Source organism: Scyliorhinus canicula, chromosome 18 (genome assembly GCF_902713615.1).
Source record: "Scyliorhinus canicula chromosome 18, sScyCan1.1, whole genome shotgun sequence".
NCBI classification, from domain to species: Eukaryota; Metazoa; Chordata; class Chondrichthyes; order Carcharhiniformes; family Scyliorhinidae; genus Scyliorhinus; species Scyliorhinus canicula.
In genome coordinates, this window is record NC_052163.1 from 123,932,883 (window position 1) to 123,948,908 (window position 16,026).

Sequence of the window (16,026 nt, forward strand, 5' to 3'; positions counted from 1 at the left end):
AGCAAAGGAAAGCCTCCCGCACTCGCACTCCGATATACACATTTAGATCCCCTATTTTCAGACTTCAACAAACCCCCCCCCCAACCCCTTTAAGTGAATTAAAGTGCATCCGTTTTTTTTGTGCGTCTTGTTCGTTCCAATAAAAAGAAATGTAAAACTCTGTGCTTGACTGCCAAGCCAGAGAGATCTGTGTTGCTGTTATTTGTACAGATTAAAATGTTGTAAATTCTTTTGATTGAGTAAGGATAGTTAGAGGTTCCAATTTTTAAAAATTTCGTAATGCATGCCTGAATATCATAGCGCCCCGTAGAATTTTATAGTGATGTATGTACATAAAGTCATTTAGGTAAAAGTTTCAATTCATAGGACAGAGTAGTGTAGGGCCTGTCCTTACTTATGGGTGCCTGACTTCAGAGGAGAACGAAGAAGATGCAGTCATTTGATCCGTTCACGCTTCGCGTTGAGGATCACAAGGAGGGAGTGTAGCCACCTGGGATGGCCACTTCCAGAATACAAAATGGATGATCGCAATGACTGTAGGGAAATATGGACAATATCAGGAAAGCAAGCAGGCACAGAGCCTGGATGCATATTGAGAAGGCAACTCCCAGATGAGACTGAAACTGTAGGTCAATTAGCATATTGATGGCACATCTCCGGGAACAAAGGAATAACATTCAAGTAACTGATACTAAGGCAGACATCACGGCGCCAGAAAAGATACAAACAAAGCAAGGCCAAAGGCCACCAAAGACACGCCCAGACATCAGGGCACCCACCCCGTTATTGGTCGAGATCGATACCGATGATCAAGATGCAGTCCAATTAATTGGGGCCAAGTTCAAGGCCCGCACAAAAGCGCACGAAGCCCCTTCGGGTATAAGAAGAAACCCCCGAGAGAGAATCGCTCTCTTGGACTCGGCTCTCAAAGCGGAGATCCCGTCCACCAGCTGCATCAGAAGCAATAAGTCCAAGGTCAACGCTCGCCATCAGACGGACGACCTTAGCTGTTCTCCTGTTACCTCTTCAAACCCAACAGCCTCAGATCCAAACAGCGGCCAATGTTCCTCTGACTGAGTGGGCACCCGAAGTTAAGTATAGGCGTTAGCGTGAGAGATAGTTTAGTTTCTGGTATTTGTGCATGAGTAGAGATTATTGTGTGTGTAAATAAATAGTATCGACTTTGAACTAACTAACTGGTGCATTGGTTCTTTGATCAGTATTCGGGTTTGAACCTTGTGGCGCTATCGAAAGATACCTGGCGACTCTAGAGCAAACGTAATTAGGATCAAGGAAGGCGACCGCTGTATTTATAACCAGATAAATATAGCAACAGATCCAACATACATCCTGGAGTCTCTTTTGCAGCCGCAGAAACACCTGTCTGTTCCCCTTCCAATTGATACCCCTACCACTGCCCTGCTGTTCTTCCTCCTCCCCTCTTGTGCAGCAGACCCACCCATGGTGCCATGAAGTTGGCTGCCACTGCTTTCCCCAACACAGTCATATCCCCCCAACAGCATCCAAAACGGTATATCTGTTCGAAAGTAGGATGGGCCACAGGGGACTCCTGCATTACCTGCCTCCTTCTATCCTGCCTGGTGGTCACCCATGTGCTTTTCTGCCTGTTCAATCCTCACCTGTAGTGTGACCACCTTACTGAACATGCTATTCACCACTTACTCAGCAACGCGGATGCTCCACAATGAATCCACGTTCAGCTCCAGCTCCCAAATGCAGTTAGTCAGTGTGCAGTTGGACACATGCCCTGAACATGTGGTCACCAGAGACAACTGGAGCTCCCATGATTTGCTACATAGCACAGGAGGGCTCACGCTGTTTTTCTGTGCAGGGTTGGTTTAGCTCAGTGGGCTTGACAGCTGGTTTGCAATGCAGAACAAGGCCAGCAGTGCAGGTTCAGTTCCCCATACCAGCTGAGAATTCTGAATTCTCCTTCTGTGTACCCAAACAGGTGCCAGAGTGTGGTGACTCTGGGCTTTTCACAGTAACTTCATTGCCATGTGCTGCCCCCAGAGGGCAGTTAAGGATCAGCCACATTGCTATGGGTCTGGTGCTAATGTAAGCCTACTTCTGACAGTAAAGATTATTTATTTATAGGTGTGAGTTCTCCTGGCATGACGATCCTTAAGCCCCTTATTTACTCCCATTTTTAACAAAAAAATGCTTCTACAGTATAAGAATACTATTAACTTACCTCCCTAGGCTAGCTTTACATCCTTTACTCCACTTTTCTTACTTACATTACTTTCTATCCTTTATAATGTCGACAGTTGAAATTAAATTACTGCAGACCATCCCTTGTCTGGGATCTCATTCTGATTCATTCCTGTAGATTTGGACCGAGACCTGGCGCTTGGCTTCACAAGAATACTTTTCACATCAACGTTCATGCAACAACATGTCAGCAGCGACTCCGTGAGTAACACTCCTGCCTCTGAGTCAGTGGTTGTGGATTCAGTTCCACTCCAGAGACTTGAACACACAACATAGGCTGACAATGTTGGTTGCAGTGATGTGGAGATGGTAGGTGCAGTGGTGATGGCACTGAAGGAGTAAATGAGGGGTCCAGGCTCATGCCCTGGGTCATCCCACGAGAGTAGCTGGTGGAATTTGAATTCAGTTACTAAATATGGAATTATAAAGCTCTTCTCAGTAACGCTGACCGTTAAACTATCATCCATTGTCGTAAAAACCCATCGGGTCCACGAATGTCCTTTAGGGAAGGAAATACTGCCGTCCTCACCCAATCTGGCCGACACGTGACTCCAGACCCATAACAATGTGGCTGATCCTTAACTGCCCACTGGGGGCAGCATGCGGCACAATGGTTAGCATTGCTGCCTACGGCGCTGAGGACCTGGGTTCGAATCCCGGCTCTGGGTCACTGTCTGTGTGGAGTTTGCACATTCTCCCTGTGTCTGTGTGGGTTTCACCCCCCCAACCCAAAGATGTGCAGGTTAGGTGGATTGGCCGCGCTAAATTGCCCCTTAATTGGGGAAAAAAAATTGGGGACTTTAAATTTATGAAAAAAAACTGCCCTCTGAAACGGCCGTGAAAACCACGCAGTTCGAGGGCAATTAGGGATGGGCAACAAATCATAGAATCATAGAATTTACAGTGCAGAAGGAGGCCATTCGGCCCATCGGGTTTGCACTGGCCCTTGGTAAGAGCACCCCACTTAGGCACCACGCTGCCATCCTATCCCCTTTATCCCCGTAACCCAGTAACTACATCTAACCTTTTTGGACACTGAGGGCAATTTATCAAGGCCAATCCACCCAACCTGCACATCTCTGGACTGTGGGAGGAAACCGGAGCACCCGGAGGAAACCCACGCACACACGGGGAGAACGCGCAGGCTCCACGCATGCTGACCCAGCCAAGCCCGCATCTCAAGAATGAATAAAGAAAAAATGACGTCTTTCCTATCAGATACCAAACCAAGGCTCTCTTTGTCCAATCAGGTGATGGCAAACCTCCTGAGCTAAACATTTATCCCTACCCCAGCAAGACTCAAATATCTTATCTGGTCATTATCACATTGCTGTTTGTGGAATCCTGCTGTGAGCAAATTGGCTGGAGGAATTGAAACCCTTTTCTCCTTGTGGCTCCTTTATTGCCCCCCCCCCCCCCCCCCCCTCTTTGACTGTTGGGATGGTCATTTGGGAATGGGGGGGGGGGGGGTGAATGGATCATCTACTGGCAGCACAGGAAATCACACCCTGGGAGGCTCACTGCGCCCGAATCCCCCACCTGCGCAAAGTCCTCGCAACAGGAGCGCAAACTCTTAACCGCAAGGCTAAAATCCGAATGTAACTTTCTTCCGTTCGACTGTGGGTGAAAATGTAGCCAAACTCCTCCCCCTGCTGGGAAAGCAAAGTCTGGGGCTGGGGGTGGGGGTCACTTCAAACCTTCTTTTGAAACAGCAAGCAGCATTATTGATGATTAATTGGATAGATGGAAAGTCCCCGGGGTGAATTGGTTGAACCAGGGAGATGGCATGAAGTCAGGCGCCAGCTCTGTGTGTGTGTGTGTGTGTGTGTGGGCACTTACCTAGGAGCAGCAGCTTGAGTTCCCTCTTCCGCTTCTGTTTGTGTTGCTGTAACGCCTTGTTGATTTTTTTGTTAATGTCTGATGCCACTTTCTCGTCCTCGGACAAACAGCAGAAACAGCGGCAGGAAGGCAGGCGACGCCAACACGAAGCCATGGCCAAGTTGGAAAAGTCCTTTCCCTCTCTCTCAACTCCCTCGCAGACACTTGAAACTTGACCAGGGACCGGCCCGGGGCGTCAAACTTCCCTGAAACTCAGCAACCACCTCAAAAGGCTGCACTTCCCTGAAAGCCAGCTCAAAAAGCAGCAAGGGTCTGTCAGAGAGAGCTGGCTCGCTCACTCCTTCCAATCTACCCTCATCATCACCCCCCACCCCAGCTCCTAAATGAATCCGAGAATTATTGAGAGAGACAGACAGGGAGATTCCAGCAGCTATCTCCTTAAAAAGTCGCGGATTGGAAGAAACCCGCCAGAGTTCACACATGATGTAAAGTGCCAAGAATCTGTGACACTCCCACTCTGTTGAATTTGCGGTTGCAATGAATGAATGCAATGAGTTTATTCGGGCCAAACAATTGCCTGTCAGTGTATTGTTCGGAAACTCGGAGCCCAGAAAGCCAAGAATGACATTACAGGACAGCGGGTGGCAGTGTGAACAGAGCTGCCTGTGACAAATAGACAATGCAAAATGGGTGCACTAGCTCATTGGCAGATGTGGGAGACAGGGCAAACAAGATTAAGACCGGAACAGAATGAGAATTGAGTTTGAGGCTCAAGAATCCAAATTAAAAGTGACCAGGATTTGCTGAATGTCTCATGGTTTGGAGCCCCTGTGGAATATTTTGCTGCGATGTCCTTGGCGATAAAGTACATTTACTGATGTGATGTGGAGATGCCAGCGTTGGACTGGGGTGAGCACAGTGAGACGTCTTAGACATGGTTAGAACATAGACAGGTTAGAACACACATACAGTGCTGAAGGAGGCCATTCAGCCTTTTTTTGGTCACTAAGGGCAATTTTTGACACTAAGCGCAATTTATCATGGCCAATCCACCTAAGCTGCACATCTTTGGAATGTGAGAGGAAACTGGAGCACCCGGAGGAAACCCACACAGACATGGGGAGAACGTGCAGACTCCACACGCAGTGACCCAGCGGGGAATTGAACCTGGGACCCTGGAGCTGTGAAGCTACAGTGCTATCCACTTGTGCTACCATACTGCCCTGAAGTCCAGGTTAAAGTCCAACAGATCTGTTTGGAATCACTAGCTTTTGGAGAGCAGCTCCTTCATCAATCACCTGAAAGCTAGTGCTTCGAAACAAACCAGTTGGACTTTAATCTGGTGTTGTAAGACATCTTGCTGAGTTACTGATTTATAATTGATTTCAGGGTGCTCACATTTGCACAGATGCTGGAGAACCCTGAGGGAAAAAGTGTGTGTTTGTGAGGAGGAGGAGTTGAGGGATAGAAAGAGGGAGGGTGAGGGGAAGAGAGGTTAGGGAGAGGAGGAGGGAGGGGAGGCCATAGGAGGAGGGGAGATGGGTTAGGAGGTGGTGAGCACCAGTAATGAAGGGATGAGAATGAGGAGAGGGAGGACAGGAAGATGGGAAGAAAGGGGGAAAGGAGAATGCGGGATGCCCCGTGGCTGTCTGTTGAGAGGGATGTTTGAGGTTGTGACAAATGGAAGGGGAGCGGTGAGTTCTCCCAGTGCTGTGGGTCACCTCATCCAATAGCGCCCAAAAAAAACCGATCAACTGGTCGTTTTACCTCATTGTTATTTATCTGGCATCATCTGGTTCAAAACCATCCCCTCAAAAAGCAGCAACTGAACTCCAAAAGTTTATCCATTAGGTGAAAGTACTTTCAGGCATTCTGATGTGACTGCTGTAGAGTAACATTGTTCCCTGTAATACGTCTCATGTTTGTAGCTGAAGTTTCCAACACAATCTGAGATTTATGTGAACTGAAACCCGCATCTTTATTATCCACCTTGTGTGAGTTGCCTCCAACCCAGTCTAACAATCCCAATATCTCCGCATGTGGCATGGTGTCACACTTTGTTTTATAATGCCCCTACGTAATGCCTTGGGATATTTTATCACATTAAATGGGCAGTGTAAATATAAGTTGTTTTAATTGATAAATGAATATGGACAGTTGGTTCTGACAGCTGATAAGATGGTTTGTAAGAGCAGATATACGATGACAATGTTGATTTATCTAGTGTCAGACAGGGAATATTCTCACTTGCTTTCCCTGAATAGGTATTATGACCATGTCAATAGATTATGTGATGCGTTCTATGGAGATGTTACACAAACAAAGATAATTGTTACAAGACAAATCTTTACCTTGGTTCTTTTTGCATGTGTCAAAAGAGGACGTAATTGATTTAAATGGTGATATATTACAGGTTAACTAACTGGAAACACAGAACAGGTCAGGAAGCGTTTGTGGAGAACAAAACAGAGTTAATGTTTCAGCATGATGACTTCTGATCAGAACTGAAAGATGTAATCATAACCTTTTATTGTCACAAGTATGAAGTCATTGTGAAAAGCCCCTAGTCGCCACATTCCGGCGCCTGTTTGGAGACAAATTTCTGTTAAGACCAGATCAATTCCTTCCAAATCTATGATGCCTATCATGTAGAAGGACAAGGGCAGCAGAGATATGGGAACACCACCACTTGCAAGTTCTCCTTTAAGCCCTGAAGATACTGACCTGGAACGAACTATATTGCTGTCCCATCACTGTCGCTGGATCAAGTTCCAGGAACGACCTCCCCAACAGCACTGTGGTTGTACCTACTCCATATGGGCTGCAGTGGTTCAAGAAGATGGCTCACCACCATCTTCTCAAGGGCAATTAGGGATGGGCAATAAAAGTGCTGGCCGAGCCAGTGATGCCCACAATCCGTGAAAGAATTCTTAGAAAATCTGTCTGTGGTAATGGATGGCAGGATTAATTGAATAACAAAAGTGACGATGGAACAGAATGTGATTATGAGGCCAGTGCAGAAACCACAGTCTGGGTGTAGCGGAAGTGGACACATCTGCAGCAGAAAAGGAGGGGAGGAAGGGAGCAAGGAAAATGGGGCAAAGGTGAGAAAGCTCCCCGGCCTGGAATTGGAGGGGAATAATAAACAGGTGGCACATACAGGGCTGGTTTAGCACAGTGGGCTAAACAGCTGGCTTGTAATGTAGAACAGGGCCAGCAACGCGGGTTAAATTCCCATACCGGCCTCTCCAAACAGGCGCCGGAATGTGGCGACTAGGGGCTTTTCACAGAACCTAATTCAAAGCCTACTTGTGACAACAAGCGATTATTATATTATTATTATTATACATAAACCCGCCCTGATCATGAACGGATTGGGGTTGGCCACTCCGAGCACCAACTCACACCCCCTTCCTCTACAAAATCCCAGATTTTCCACATCCACAGGGATTTGCTTTTTAGCTGCGCAGAGCTTCCTGGCAAAGGAACACTTTCCACCAGCAGCAAGCACATGGCAGCAAGGGTCAAAGTGAATTTATTAAAAATATGAATGGATGGAAGCAATTATCAGGAGACTAATCTCATGCCAGGGTTCAAATAACAAGTATCAGTTCAAGCTTGTGTGTCATTACATCATGACATCATCTGAAAACTTTCATACAATTTCTCAGCCATTAACCCCGAATGCACTGCCTGTTACTTTCAAGAGTTAACTGTAGGTTATCACACACTAGGGCCGGCGTAGTTATATAACCATTGCGAAGTTAAAAGAAAAGCCTCCAAAAACAACCTTTTATTCAAACAATTTCTCTCAATTAAGTTCAGAATAAAGATATTTGGGGGTGGCACGGTGGAGCAGTGGTTAGCACTGCCGCCTCACGGCACCAAGGACCCGGTTCGAATCCCGGCCCTGGGTCACTGTCCGCGTGGAGTTTGCACATTCTCCCCGTGTCTGCGTGGGTTTCACCACCACAACCCAAAGATGAGCAGGTTAGGTGGATTGGCCACGCTAAATTGCCCCTTAATTAGAAAAAAAAATAATTGGGTATTCTAAATAAAAAAAAGAGTAAAGATATTTATCCACCATGATATTCTGGAAAAGGTATTGATTTAGTTTCTCAATGGGAACATGCCACATTAGCTCCTATAACATTACACCTTGACTCCTGCCTGGAAAACACTTCCACTCAAAACTCCACTTTAATTTTTAATAATCTTTATTGTCACAAGTCGGCTTACATTAACACTGCAATGAATTTGCAGTGAAAATCCCCTAGTCGCCACATTCCAGACCCCGTTCGGGTGCACAGAGGGAGAATTCAGAATGTCCAAATTACCTAACAGCACATTTTTGGGAGTTGTGGGAGGAAACCAGAGCACCCGGTGGAAAACCCGCGCAGACACGGGGAGAACGTGCAGACTCCGCACAGACAGCGACCTGAGCCGGGAATCAAACGTGGGACCCTGGCGCTGTGAAGCAACAGTTCTAACCACTGGGCTACTGTGCCGCCCACTTTCTCACCCCATGAACCATTCTTAACATGTGTTTGTCCGTTTCAGGAATTTCACTGCTGAGTTTGAAGCTATGGTCATTCAGCATTGACACAAACATACCATGTAGGGGTTGCTGGCAGCCATCAGCAGCAGAAGTCATGGCCAATAAATGTTCCTCACTAACCCAAGGTTGATGAAGATAATAATATTAATTCTAAAGTGATTCTGTCAAAAATCTGTCAGATCAGCCATGATCTTATTCTATGGTTCGAGAGGCCAAATGGCCTACTTCTACTCCTATTTCGGATGTTCATAAAATATCTGTTAGCTTCGCACAACCTGGAGAGTGAAAATAAAGACTTTTTCATCTGCATTTGTCAACTGTCCATTGGTTGAACCAGCTAGGAGAGGAATTTGCCAAGACATAACTTTTTAATTGGAAGAACAAGTCTCCCCGGATTGTTCTGTGCTTTAAATATCCAATGTCAACACCCACTGCATGTCACTGAATTACTCAATGAGAGCATTTCTGTGTTGGTTATTCTCAAATATCCATTATTAATAATTGCATATTTCATAGGATGCCTTTCTTGAATTTTAGCCCGGCTTAGTGGCAACCCACATAGAACCGGGCTCCCCATACATAATTGAACTTAATATTCACACTTCAGACCAAGAACATTCCATTACTGTAGTCTGAGTTACGATCTGTTGTTGGTGACTGTGAATTTCCGTCTTCAGAGAATAAAACAACAACACAGAATATATTCAGTCCACAAGCGTATCTGACATTAACTTCAAAAGAACCGATACATTTTCTGCTCTGTGATTGATCTGGTCAGCCTGACATCTGAAGATATTTATCAAGATACATGGGACTTCTTTAATCTTTTGTACGTGCTAGCGCTGACACTCTGGAGTTGGATAAATACCTTACTGAGAGTGGGCTCGTTATTGTAAGGACCTGGAAGCAATGGATGGCAGTGGTCCTCAACCTTGGGATTGCTGTATAGGATAAAAGTTAAAACTCCACAGACCCTGTTTCACACACTTATTCCAGAGGTTTTTTGTGTATTTTTCAGGGTATACTGTGGAAATATATTATTGCGGAGAGATTAGAGAGTCTTAGACAGTTTTCCTTAAAGCAGAGAAGGCCAAGGGAAATGTCATACCCTCCACACGGGTGGGGGAAATTGTATCCCTAGTGTCCTTTTCCGGAATATGAACTTCCCTGCTAAGGGGGTGGGGGAAGCTTCCTTGCCAATGTATATAAGGTCACCCTGTTCAGCCGGTTGGGTATCACTGGAAGCTGTGTACGTTTAGCCTTATAGGTAAACCTTTATTTCTTTTGTTCAACTTGGCATTGACTCCCTGTGCTTTCTTCAAACTGGCAACGATGAATAAACCTGGTCCTGCGGACAACGATGCTGCCCTGCCAGTACTGCCACCTCCCTGCGTTCATGTTTCTGGGTAGGAGTGTTGCTTTTTCGGCATGCCCCTGTTCGGGCGGCTGGACGCCTAGAGTCAATGATTGGGTCCAATATGTGGAGAGGTTGCGCTATTTCTTTCGTGCGAATATATTGTGGAAAATGAGTGCCTGCTGACCACATCTGGCGCCTATACATATGGGATCAATCGGAGCCTTACATACACAGTGGTGTCAGACACCCCCACCTTTCACCAGCTTTTAGCGCTCGGCAGTCAACCCGTTATAGTGCTACGGTATTGTTTCAATATGGCAGAAAGAGCCCCACGTAAGTCAGTCACCGAGTTTATGTCCCGGCTTCAGAAAAACGATGACTTCTGCGAATATGGGGACCTCCGTCAAAGATGTTGCGCGATCGCCTAGTCTGCGGCATCAACGACGCGGAGACACAGAAAAAGCTCTTGGCCGAGCCTTCCCTGAACCTCCAGCAGGCACTGCAGAATTTCTGTGTGCAGAAATTCCCTCCCATTGTGCAAATATGGGGCTGGATTCTCCGATCCCCGATGCTGAAATCGTCTTCGGCAACAAGGCGCAGAATCACCGATGGTGCCAAAATCGGGGGTGGTGCCGCTTTCACGATGCTCCGCCTTGAGTGCTGAGTTCCTGATGGTCAGGGACACGTGTGGTCTCATCTGTCGTGAACTCAGCGGGGCGGCTGCAGACTCAGTCCAGTGCCACCACAGGGGAAGCTAATCTGCGGGCGGGGGGGGGCTTCTTTCGGGGCTGGGGGCACTGTAGGTGCGTAGTCCAGGGCGGGCGAGCGGCCAAAGGGGGGACTATTTCTGCGGTTCGGGTCCACGGACTGTTTCCGCCATGAACCACGGCGCAGCCGCTGCAGGCTACCGCCGCGCGCATGTGTGGCCACGGACCCAGCAATGCTCTGTGCCACATCGGCAGCTAGAGCTGGGAGTTCTAAGCTACCTGGCATCTAGCCACCGCCCCCGCCCCCCCCCCCTCCCCCCCCATCCCTCCGGAGCAGGGAATCGGTAGCCATTGTGCGCTAGTTTTCCTGGCGTAAAACACCACCGTTTTCAGACTGACGTGGGGACTTAGTCTCCCAAACGGAGAATCCAGCCCCAGAAGTATCAAGAAAGGAACAAACTTGGACCTTGTCAAACAGAAGGTGTTGATTCTATTTGAATTTCCTTGAACGCAGTTTTATTAGGCAGCACTCTGAATCTGAGAGGCATCGAGCAACATGGAAAGAGATTTGGACCTGGATCAGGCAGGTGCTGGTCACAGGGACATGCGTTAGGGCCATTGGCAAAGGGGAGATGGGTCCCCAGGTGTCCATGAAGCGAGGATATCATGTTGACTGCAAATGAGATGTGACATTTCCTACATTACCCCAGTGACTACATTTGAAAAGTAATTAATTGGCTGTATGTAAGGTGCTGGGACACCCTGTGGTTGCGAAAGTTTTTCTCTTTATTTGATCTGTGAGTGCTTGATGCTGATTCTGGATGGAGAAGGCAGCAAATGTTCCATTCCACTAGCAGCCATCCCTCACTGTGTACGGGCTACTGGTCAGTTGATGCAAGACCGTGGTGCTCTTCATCCAGAAACCTGTAAAATCGGCAGCAAGCTGTTGTTCTGTAATCCTCATCGTGAAAGGAATGCTGATTGAAAACTGCAAGTGAACTTTTAACAGTTCCTCACCACAGGCAACGTCTTTTTGAACACCTGGACTTGTCAATGGGCGAACCAATGTTTAATAAGGAGCAAATTCCCAGCAGGCAAAGCAAGGCGGGAGCAGTGAGAAAACGATAGGGCAGATTAAACTACAGGACGGGTTTGCCGTTAACCCAAGAGGAGTTGCACGATTTTTATTTTATAAATACAACGTCCATTTTAAAGTACCACCTAAATTGTGATCCACTTCAAAGGTGAAACGCTATCAATGTTCCAAAGAGGTCTTGTACGGTCAGGGCTTCACTCTTGGTGCATTGTGGGTCCATTCAATAAATGACCAGAATCTCTGATGCGAAGTATCACACAAGGCAGTTTAAATTGTGGGATCAGAAGCCTAAAGCAGCACATCACCTGCATATTGTCCGAGACAGGAGACAGGAAGACATTTCTCTATGGCTGAAAGATGGCCACATGCGGGCTTCTTGAAGTTTCAGAGCAATTTCAAAGTGAACCAAGGCTAACACTTCACGCCTCCTGGATTGTGATACACTTTGCATCTCATAAACATTCCAATCAAACCAACACAGTGTTTTAGTAGACGTAAAGTCTGCCTGGTCCAGTTATGGACAATGGCGGCTATTTGTGATTTCTAATATCCAATGTGTTAATGGCCCAACTGTTACCTGCTCCAAAACACAATGGGTTGGTTTCAACCAGTGGCTTTGACAGTCAACCCACAACCACCCTGTCACGTGACCAAAACTTGAGCTGTCTGAACTCCTTCAATTATTAAGCTGTTGGATCTTACCTTCAGTCGCTGTTTGGTCCCTGAAGAGAAACAGGACTCTAGGCGGCAGCCTGTCTCTGTCTACCATTAACCATCTCCCAGGTAACAGCAGAAATAGCCCATGCCCAGGCGTATAATTGCATGGCCCTCATCTACACAGTGAATTCCTGCAACATTGGAACTTGTGCCTTCAAGATTAATTCAGCTCTACATGCCTTCTCCCATCATGGAGGTCCCCCGCTTCTGGAAAGATGGATCAGACTGCAAGAGTCAACTTACTACCCTCCATCTCTCCCTGGGAATAAATTGTGAGACTTTTGATTCTGGACTCTGGATTTCCATAAAACTATAATTCTATTTTTTTTATTGCGGTTCAGCCCTGAACTCCTTTCTTTCTCTTACCTTCTTTTATTGTAAAAGGGGAGAACATTGTGAAACCCCTTTCCCACATTTGTATGTGTGTGTGTGTGTGTGTGAAATAAACTAACACTTTTATTTTATCTTATCAGGTTTTCTGTGTAGGTTATTCATGGAGAATTGGAACGCCCCGAATGTAAGGGTTGGCAAAAATATGCCACTGCTTTTGAAACTCAAAAATGAAGATCATATTTCTGTTTATGAATGGGTGATGAGAGGGGAAATCAGGGCTGTTGAAATTACTCCCGCTCCTGTGCGCAACAACTAATCCCACAAATGAATGTCCAATTGTTTTAAGCTGCGGATCACAAAAAATGTACAACTCAGAATCTGGGCAACCTCAACAACAACTTGCATTTAGAAAGCACCTTCAATGTAGTAAAAAGACCCCCAAGGTGCTTCAGAGGTTCTCAAGGAAAAGGTGACACTTAATCCCAAGGGGTTATTAGGTCAGATGGCCAAAACCTTGGTCAAATAAGTAGGTTATAAGGAACGTTTTGAAGGAGGTAAGTGAAGGGGGAGGCAGAGAGGTTTCGGTGAGGTGGGTTGGGGGGGGGGGGGGGGGGGGGGTCGAGAGCTTACGGCTGAGGGAACCGAAGACAGTGCTGCTAATGTTGGAGCGATAATAATCAGGGATGGGAAATGGGCTGGGTTCAGGGAAGTACAGATACCTTAGAGGCTTTTAGGGCTGGAGGATATTACAGAAATAGTGAAGGGGGAGTCCACGCAGCGATTTGATGACAAGGATGACCATTTTAAAATAGAGATGGTCAATGTAGGCTAGCGAGCACAGCGACCTGATGGCCCGAATGGCCTAATTCTGTTCTTATATCTTATGGTCTTAAGGTGATGGGTGAATGGGACTTGGTGTGAGTTAGGGTAAGAGGGTTTCCCTACCAGATGTCTTGAAATCAAGTAAAATTAACAGAATGTAGGTTCTTTTGGACCATCCTGACCCCAAAATAATAGAATAAGTGGAATGCCCACTTGTTTTTAAAAAAATGTATTTTATTACAAACATGTATCAAAACAGGTTACAGCCAATAAACACCGCCCGGGAAACATACTTCCCAACAATCAACTATACAGTTTGCACAACGTTTTCCCCTTTTACACCCCCCCCCCCCCCCTCCCCCTCCACCATGACGAACAACTCCTCAAACATGGTCACAAACATCCCCCACCTTTTCTCAAACTCCCCTGCTGAGCCCCTTAACTCATACTTTATCTTCTCCAACCGCAGAAAGTCGTACAGGTCACCCAACCATGCTGCAACCCCCGGTGGCGATGCTGAGCGACACTCCAGTAAGATTCGTCGCCGGGCAATCAGAGAGGCGAAGGCCACGACATCAGCCTTCCTCCCCTCCATGAGCTCTGGCTTCGCCAAAACCCCAAATATTGCCTCCAAAGGGTCCGGGTCCACCTCCTCCTCCACTATCCTGGCTAAGACCGCAAACACTCCCGCCCAGAATCTCTCCAATTTTTCACAACCCCAGAGCATGTACATGTGATTCACTGCCGCCCCCCCCCCCCCCACCCCACCCAACACACACACCTCTCACACTCATCTGCTACCCCCTGAAAGAACTCACTCATTCTCGCCCAAGTCATATGCACCCTGTGCACCACCTTAAACTGTATCAGGCTCATCCTTGCACATGAGGAGGTCCTGTTTACCCTACGCAGTGCCTCACTCCATACTCCCCAATTGCAAATGCCTACTTGTTAAAGGCATCAGCGAAGTGATTCGCTCCACCATTGCTATTGTTATTTTAATAAATCAACATAAAATTCAGCAAACCTCAGTGTGGTCCTGACAGTGACTAGTTAATTAGACTATCGCATTTCCTCTTCTTTAAGGAATGTCTCTTCTGCCATTGTAAAAACATAATTACAATTGTTCAATACAAGTCAGTGGCGTGGGCGTCCCAGGATAGGAGTCCCAGCTCCTTCACTGCTGCAGATGGGTGAATATTTTTAGCATAATATAATTTAGGGATTAGCAACAACTGCTGGCCTTGCCAGCAACACCCACATCCCAGGTAAGAATTTTTAACAATAATTCTAACCGACAATGGAGAATTTTTACAAATATATGCTTTCCATGCATATCAGGGAATTGCCCATAATGTTCTCTGGCGGGTATTGTTCCTGCATTTTCCTAATCTGTATAGATGGAAGACATCCCTGTCTTTTGTGTATCATAATGGGTACAATGATGAGGAGCACGTCAAAGATTTATTGATGTTCACAGCCCGGGGCCCCCCTTTTCCAAAGGGCAACGGAAGGAGCTCACAACAAATCTTAGAGAAAGCAAACTTATTTCTATTTGACACGTTAACTGTTATGTACAGCTCCAGCAGTTCCCCACCGGGTCCTCTCTAGTCGGTGCCTGACTGGCCGACTCTATTTATACAAAGGGACTTATTCTTCAAGCTCCACTGGGGTAATGAATCATCTCTACCCCGTGAGACCCACGCAGGTTATAACACCCCTTCCCCAAATATGTTTAGATCATGTTTCCTCTTCTGAACCAATCATATTAAGGGACGGGAAGAATAAGTGGCCAAATGTAAGTGGGGCGGGATTTTCCGTTGCCTGATGCCAATATCGTAATTGGCGATTGGGCTGAGAATCGACTCCGATACCAAAATCAGGGCCAGTTTGATGGGCAGGTCAGCCATGCTCCATGCACTCTGAAATGGCATCATCGCGTCAAGTGCCGATACAATGGCGGTGGCACATCATCAGCCGGCCCTCTCACGATACTCCGACCCAATGGGCCGAGTTCCCGACGATGCGGGACATGTGAGGTCTCAGCTGTGCGAGCCCCTCACCGGTCCCGGAATCAGTGAGGGTTTCACAAGGTTTTTGGGTCGTAAAAGATCACACGCAGTCCGCTGGCGTCAGCTTAGACCCTGAAATGGAGAATCCAGCCTGTTGTTTCTCAAGATTCTTCCAGTTTTGCTCCATAAACCGGTTGAGTCGGATATGTGAGGACTTCATAGATTTTTTTCTCATAGAATTTACAGTGCAGAAGGAGGCCATTCGGCCCATCGAGTCTGCACCGGCTCTTGGAAAGAGCACCCTACCCAAGGTCAACACCTCCACCCTATCCCATAACCCAGTAACCCCA

General features: G+C 46.9%; 1 protein-coding gene across 1 annotated transcript in view; it reads right to left on the reverse strand.

The window, feature by feature from the left end:
- LOC119953368 (guanine nucleotide-binding protein subunit alpha-11-like) overlaps positions 1–4,512 on the reverse strand; it is a 96,060-nt gene extending 91,548 nt beyond the window's left edge. The window contains exon 1 of the mRNA XM_038777561.1: positions 4,075–4,512. Within this exon, the coding sequence (XP_038633489.1) occupies positions 4,075–4,228 (154 nt within the window). The 5' untranslated portion in view covers positions 4,229–4,512. The remainder of the gene's footprint in view (positions 1–4,074) is intronic.
- Positions 4,513–16,026: the final 11,514 nt, after the last annotated feature.